The sequence below is a fragment of the Pteropus vampyrus genome, unplaced genomic scaffold, assembly GCF_000151845.1.
Source record: "Pteropus vampyrus isolate Shadow unplaced genomic scaffold, Pvam_2.0 Scaffold292, whole genome shotgun sequence".
In the NCBI taxonomy this organism is placed as follows: domain Eukaryota; kingdom Metazoa; phylum Chordata; class Mammalia; order Chiroptera; family Pteropodidae; genus Pteropus; species Pteropus vampyrus.
In genome coordinates, this window is record NW_011889073.1 from 694,413 (window position 1) to 702,374 (window position 7,962).

Genomic DNA, 7,962 nt, shown 5'->3' on the forward strand with positions numbered 1-7,962 from the left:
GGACATGTGTCTTCCTACAGACGAGTATAATTACTCCCTTCCATTCACAGAATAACAATAATGAAAGTGATCAAGATCACACGTCTCCATGGCACTTTACAGCTCCCCAGGACCAGCACAGACATTATTTCATTTATTTCTCACACCCGCCACAGCAGGGAAGCCAGACGCGTAATTATTTCTACCTCCCCTGTGGGAACTCAGGTAATTCCCCTGAAACCGCACGGCTTATTTCTTTGGACAAAATAGTCTTGGTCTACACTAGCGCCTACAAACACTCAGAAGACGCCCACACACAGTTCCGCAGGCACCGCCACGCTCACGTACCTGCGAATCAGCCCGTATTTCCCGTTAGACCCACGGAGAGCCCCAGACACACTGCAACGCATCCGGACCCCACACTCACGGGCGGTGCACGGTCAGAGTAGGGAGGTAACGAAAAGGCCAGAGGAAAGCGATGGGAACATGGGGTGCAGGCAGGAGGTGGGTTAGTCGTTAAAGCAGATGAGCTCAGGGCTCCCAAAGAAAGATGGCAGGCAGCACAGACAGTGGGCAGGACCCAGCACTGCCCGACCCCCCGTCGGGCTTTCATCCTGATCCAGAGCTGGATCGCTCTGCCCGGAGGTTCTCGGCCCAACCTCTCAGACCCCCTTCCCTCCTCTCCTTCTCCCCTCTCCCCTTCCTGGGGAAGCCCACAGAACAGACTCATTACCCTGCCAGGGCTGCCGCTGCACCAGCTCTCACTGAGAGGAGGTGGGGTGGGAGGAACCACGGAAATTTTGCTGCCAAGAAAAAACACAGGAATAAGAATTGGGTCATGAACTAGGCAAGTATTAGTCTTAGAAACACATTGGATTCATCGTCATCCTACATTGAAGTTCTCTTCCTTTGCTTTCTTTCTTTATCTTTTTTGTTACTTCTTCGCTTTTGGGCAGAGGGTCCAGCAGCCCTGCTCGGACCTGCTGCTCTGCTCAGGGCATCCGTCCCCGGTGTCTGAGTGTGGGCACTGAGCAGCGTGCAGTCTGGGCTGGGCCACGCACCCCATCCGGGTGTCCCCCAGCAGCCGGCGGCCTCAGGGCCCGGCCAGGCTCTGGGACCCGACACCATGCCCATGCCCCACGTGGACTTGCGTGTTCTCTCAGTGGAAAACGCACCGGCAGAAGTGCCGAAAATGCCGTGGATGTAAATTCGACCGTGAGAGGAATTAAGAGCTCGTGCTAGAAGAAGTGGCGAAGAAAATGAGGGAGTAAAAAATGAAAAAGTCCTGAGATTGGAAAATCTCACCATAGACTAAAAAAAATATAGCTGTTGACGGGGAGCTTTCGGTAACATTTTAATGAATTCAGTGCAGTCAGGTGTGTGCATTCCTGCCAGCGCCAAGACTGCCAGGTGTTCAGAATTTTGTGTAAAGACGTTGGCATGGCTCAGTCCATTTAGTCAAGTCCGCCAATGTCTCTGAAGTGTCAGGAGGTGGGCGAGGTCCTGGAGACAGGAACGATTCATAAAAGCCAAACGCTTGGTTAAGAATCTCATTTAACTGCGCCCCAAAATAATATTTTGTTTCCTTATGAAATTTCAGGAGAATTTAAGAAACGAAATAAAACGTTTAGTGAGAAAATACTATGCTAGCTCCCAGAAGGCTTTGCATAAGAGTTTGGAAACATCTCTTTTTGAATCTTTTCTAGGCACTTTATCATTAAAAAAAAAAAAAAAGTTACATTCCCAGGCAGTGACCTCTGAAAGTCAGGAGACCCAGAAGGCCTTTCTGTGGGTCCTCCGTGTTTCGGGGCTGGAGGGCACAGGACGGCGTGCCCTTCCATAACTCACCTCAAACTCTGATAAGATTGCAAGAGCTTTGTTCCAGCTGTCTCGTGTCTGCCTGGAAGAAATATTGACAGAGGTCACGATTAGTAAGAGTAAAGCTTAGATGATGCAAATACAGTAGGTAATAAATTAAAATGATGATTCTTCTAATAGCACTTCTTGCGATTAAAATGTCAGAGACCATTTTGGGGGGATAGGAATGCTCCGAAATTGAATTGTGGTGAGGGTCGCATAACTGTAAATTTACCAAAAAAAAAAAATCATTGAATTATACACTTAAAACAGGTGGATTTTATGCTATGTAAATTATGTTCCATTAAAGCTATTGTTATACACACACAAGAGACCATAATTGCTGGGAATGACTGCTTTTATCAAAAGTTGATGTTGGATGAGATTTTCTAAATTGGGAGAATTTGAAAAATAGTTCAGTTCAGGCTTCCAAGCTTCCATTTGTTCCTTGGAAACATTTCATAATTGAATGACTATATTCCTTTCCTCGTTATGAAGATTAATCTTTTAAAAATGTAATCTACTTATTTCTAGCGATAGAGGCTAATAATTTCTTAAATAAGACTGCATCTGATATAGTACTCTTTTTGTTTCAAGGAAAAGGGATTTGTGATGTATTAAGACCCCAAAAATAGAACTTTATGTGCTCAAAGTTTTGTGAACGCAATGTTTCCTGGCCCAGTGCATAGGAAGAGGTCAGCCAGCCCAGCCCGGAGGCCCAAAGGCAGTCTCCTGTCCAGGAACTTCCCCAGAGGGCTGTGCGGACGCAGGCCAGAGCCACCAGGCCCGCCCGGCTAGGCAGTGGTGGCTCTGCCCAGCTCCCATCTCTGCTTTCAGAAAGTTTTTTAATCCATTCCAAAGACAGACTTAGGAATTCGCATCATCTCCTAAGACGCAGGAAGGGCAGGGAAGTAAGGCGATCAGGATGGGCGGAGTCTGACAGCAAGGCCCACACCCGACTGGACCCTGAGCAGGCAGCCCCGGGGTCAGCGTCCTCCGCTGGGCGGGCCTCAGGGGAGGCACTGGCCGTGGAACCATGTCTCAAATTTTCAGTCCACCTGGTCCGGCACATTTTTCTAGGGTTCGTGATGGTATTCGCAGATTTTAAAAGGAATCCGTGCACCCTGCCTCCCATGAAAAACCAGACAGAACAAAAAGGCCGAGGGTTAAACCTGGCAGAACCTGCTTGTGACGGTGAACCCCACATCTGCAGGCATCACCCGAAAGCAAAGATTCAGGCCCGAAGCAAAAAGACAGCTGCCCTGACTGCATCGTGCTGGCCGTGAAAGTGGAGAAAAACCCGGGAAAGATTAAAACGGCAGCCACGCCGCTCCCTTAGCCTGTCCTGGGGGGAAATGCAGAACCCGCGGCGCAGCAGTCCCGAGCCCCCCGGGGGCCCCGCTGTTCCGCAGCTGCTGTGGCGGCTCAGCCCCGTCCCGTCCCGCTGCCCTGCCTGCGTCGGCCCCTCATCCGATGGACCCTGGACTGTTGCCATGGCCACCAGAGTCACTATACCTCCCCCAAGGATGCGATGCTATCACTCCACCGTCGAAAGCCCTTCGGTGAATCCCTACGGCCTTCTCCTAAAGCCCGAGCCCCGAGCGGCGTTCCTGGGCCTCACCCCCGCGCCTGGGCTCACCCCGGCACCCCGCCACCCCGTCCCGTCCTGTCCCGCCGGCTTCCCGCGTCCTGCGGGCCTTGCCCTCCTGCTCCAGCAACTCGGGACAGACAGCTTCTTATTTCCCTGCTTGTCCTGGGCCTTGTCTGCTGACTCCCACTTCCCCCCACTTCCTCTCGTGCTAATTCCCCAGGCATTTCTACCGCAGGCCCATCTCTCCATCCTAAACAGCTCAGGCCCCCCTCTGTCACACGTCTAAACCCCAACCCTGGGGTCCGGGTGGGGCGGGGCCGCAACACCGGCCCCGGACGGCTCTCTGCTGCCCCCTGCTGGCCGTCGCGACACTGGGCCTGGCCGCGGCTCTGTGGGGTGTGCGCACCCTTTCTGGAAAGGTCAAATAGCAAACCTTTTAGGCTCTGCACCCCATAGGGTCCTTGTCCCAAGTACTCAACTCTGCCCTTGTGACAATATTAATGAATGGGCATGTCCGTGTACAGATGAAACTTGATGGACAATGAAATTTGAATTTCATATACTTTTTCTGTGTGACAAATACTATTCTTTTGACTTTTTGAGCATTTAAAAACACAAAAGCCCATTTTTAGTTCATGGAACATACTAAAACAGGCAGAGAGACAGGTGTGGCCTGTGGGCCCTGGTTTGGCCGGCGTCCTTGCCACTCCAGGTGTGGGCAGTGGCTCCCAGCCAGCACCAGTGGGGAGCCAGTCAGCAACGCAGAGCCCCAGGCCCAGCGAGGCCAGCAGAACCGGAACCTCTCACTGAATTTAATAGGCTCTTCCCTGTGGCTCTGTCTGATTCATCTTTTATTTCCGTTTTATTCCTTCTCTTCTGTTTCTCTATTATTTCTTATCAGAGGCTTCCTTCAAAGCACTAAATACTTTTTGTTAACATTTTTCAAAAAGTCATGCAACTATTAGGAAGAAATGCTCATACAAGGATGTTCCTCCCGGTCCTCCAAGAGACGAGTCGCTTGGAGGAAGTGGCCCTGCCCCCTGCTCCGGCCGCCTGTTGGTAAGGCGGTTTTACTGGGGAGCAGCTGCAGGTCAGGGCCCCAGTGAGAGGAGGAGGGTTTCAGGGACACTCGGGAAGGCGGAGCTGACAGTTATCAGCAGCCGACCGGGTCATCACCAGGCGTCGTCCCAATTTTATCAATAAAAAAACTGAGGTTCAGGGACCTTGTGAAATGGACCCAAAGTCACAAAGCTTACCAATGACAAAGCTGGCTTCTATGCCACCACTTGCCTACAAAGCTGGGCACAAACGAGGTAGGACGGGGCTGGGCGGGTGACAGAAACAAAATGGGCTAACGGACGGGTGACCGGAATGCAGGTGTGATATTCTCTACCTTTGCTCCTGCTTGAAATGTTTCCTAATAAAAAAGCATGGGGGAAAATAACCGCATATAAACCAATGACCAACTGCCTGGAAATTCTGTAAGACTTCTTAATTTTATAATGCTTTTCTTATTTGTGACATGTATTTAAATTTTCCGAAAACAAGGCATGTGCACCTGTGTTGGAGGCATCTACCTCCGGCGTGCGGGCCCTGGGGGAGAGGGCCCGGCAGTGAGCATGTTAAGGGTGGAAAATTTTCAAGTGAGCAAACTAGCTAAGTCAGCTACAGGGAAGAAATATCTTTAGATACCAGAAGTTGTCCTACTTGCTTGTGTGTGGTTTAGGAAGTGTATTGTATAAAATATGTAGATGGCCAATGTCTGCTTCTGTAATCCATTTACTTGTTAATTAAGGGTGTTGTTCCGGGCAAAGATATGCTAAAAGCCAACTTCCACTTCTGTAATCTGCTGGCTTGTTCAGGAGACCACCAGGATATGGTCTTGAGCTTTATTAGCTGCCAGATCTGAAAGCTCGGGGCTGATCTCCTCTAGCCCTGCGTGGTAGAGAGTCAGTCGCCGGCCGGCTAATAAAGGCTCATAATTAATCTCGATTGGCTCCGTGGGTCTCAGAATCGTTTGCGCCAGAACAAGCATGCACCCCCACGGCCCTGCCTGGATCAGCTCTCCTCCCTTCTCTCCCAGCCCCCGGCTCCTCTCCCAGCGCCAGCCCCCCACCCCACCCCAGAGCACACGCGAGGTCCTGATCCTGCTTTGCTGGCATCTCACTACCTATGTGGATACAGGTACGATGTCCTCGACCAGCACCTAAGGCAGCTATGAGCCGAGTCGCATCCAAAGCCCTGGAACCTGACCTTACTTGGAGACAGAGTCCTCGCAGATGACATTAAAAGGAGGTCATAGGGTGGGTCCTAATCCAATATGATCGGGACACTTTGGACCCCAAGGCAGACACACACCCAGAGGGAAGGTGCTCTGACGATGGCCCTGATTACTGAGGCAGAGACTAGAGGGACGTGTGTACACGCCAAGATCACCAAGGACTGCCGAGAGAGGACGAGCTGGCGGAGGCGGGGAAGGATCCCCGAGAGCTGGCGGAGAACACGCGGTCCCTCTGACGCCCTGAGTTTGGATGTCGGCCTCTAGGACTGTGAGACAGTCCATCTGTGCTGTTTGAAGGCACCCCGTTTGCAGCCCGAGGGAACTACTGCAGAGGCCCTGTGTGGCATGTCCTTACCTACCTCTCCTGTACCACCTCTGCCGCCCCGGTCCCTTCGTAGGTCTTGGTCAAGCTGAACTTCCTGGATGCTCCAGACCTACTAGACTGTTCTTCCACGCCCCTTGCTCACGCCCCTTCACGCCCCTTCTTGGGGTTTGTTCTCTGGGGGTCTGTGCCTGTCTTCACCAGGCTGGTCTCTTGGTAGACACCGTGAGCTCTTCATTAAAATTCCTCTAGCTGCACTGCAATCATTTGTATATATATAGGTCTCCCCCACTAGACCACGAACCACGGAAGGACACACACCTCGTCTTATGCGTCTTGGTCTCCCGGACACCCAGCAGAGGGCTTGCCATGCACAGGTGGTGGCTGTAAATACGACAACAATAGCAGCCAATACTATTTTAACAGTAACAACGAGCGTTACTTCATTGGAGCTGTAGCACCACATGTGTATGAAAACAAGGTTATCTTTTTTTCGCAACTTAGCTTACACGTGAGTTCAGCCATTTGTTTGCGTTCATTGAGTATAACACAGGCACTTTGCAGAGACAGGAATAAGGGAGACGCAACCTCTGCTCGTCAGCAGGAGCTTCTGGTGCTGTAAGGACCCACACGAACCCCGGAACGGAGCCGTGGTTTGCAGATCGAAAACCAGTCCCGCAAGTGGCGAGTCGTGTCTACGGCGAGTCGTGACACACCTGTGAACCCACCTCTCGAGTTAAAGAACCAGGGACAAGGCAACTCATCCCAACTGCTTATAAATATTCCTGCACAGAGGGTGCACCTGGTGAGCCGGTCCCTGTGGTGACACCAGGTCAGCACACTGAGCACCAGGATCCCTGCGCTCTGGCCTGCAGCTCCTGCAGCGGACGCCACACTCGGCTGCCCCACACATGTCTCTCTGGGCGACATGGTTCACGGTGCTGGGGACACAAGGCAGATGCCCCGGGATGTCCCAGTGCACCTCAGTCGACCAGCCAAACCATGCTGCTCATCTGTGGCTGAGGGGCCTCACATCCTGACCTGTGTTTTGTGGGGTCCGTGTGGCCTGGTTTTCTTCCAACATGACCACTAACTCCCCTTCTTGCACTGGGGGGCCCCACAGTAACCCTTCATTAAGGCAAGTCACACATACCCAGACAGCAGTGCAGCTAACAGACAAGGCCATCGAGTAGAAGTGTGGCCTGGCCCACAGCCACCTCTCTGCTGCTGCCCACGGAGCAAGAGCAGCACCCTACATAGGAAACCAAACCTTGGAGTTCCATGCGTGACCCAGAGCAAAGCACAGGCAGGGCCGCTCACACGGGGCCTCCCTGGGGACCGTACAATGTGCCCCTTTCTCAAGATGGCTCATGCCCACCCCTAGGAGTTGGTCGTAATATATGGATTTTGTTAGAACGGCACACTTGGCTGCATCTGCCAGAAAAATCATTACAATCAATCTGGGGTATCTCTTAGATGTGGCATCCTTGGGTGGTACCTGACCTGTATGCCTGTACGTGATGGTCGTGAGGGCTGGCCCACACTGGAGCTTGGGTTTCCCTCAAATGCCAGAGAAAAAGGTGAATAAAACCAGGCATCAGAAGGGGCATTGAACATTTTCGGTGTGTTTTGGGACAATAAAGCTTTAAAACAATCTTTGGCTTGCACATGCAAAATGGAAAATCGCTCAGAAAATTTGACTTAAAAATCCCTCGTCCTGTAAAGAATCATCATATCTTCTCATGAATGGTTTCGGAGCTGGACTCCAGGGCCTTTTTATGTCTATTTTAGTCCTTAGAGAAGTTTCTAGCTTAGGCATCACGGGGGCCAAGACACTACCCTGGGTCGAAAGAAGATAAAGTACAAGACTATGAATCAGCAAGTAATGCCTTCCGGAAGAACAGAAATTAATAATAGTAAATGTATGGCCCT

The 7,962-nt window shown here is 51.5% G+C and overlaps 1 protein-coding gene across 1 annotated transcript in view; it reads right to left on the reverse strand.

Moving 5' to 3' along the window:
- Window positions 1-7,962, reverse strand: part of SYTL3 (synaptotagmin like 3) — an 83,892-nt gene that overhangs the window by 35,629 nt on the left and 40,301 nt on the right. The window contains exons 6-7 of the mRNA XM_011376302.2: window positions 1,828-1,879; window positions 713-782 (exon numbers count right to left, since the gene is read on the reverse strand). Of these exons, the coding sequence (XP_011374604.1) occupies window positions 713-782; window positions 1,828-1,879 (122 nt within the window). The remainder of the gene's footprint in view (window positions 1-712; window positions 783-1,827; window positions 1,880-7,962) is intronic.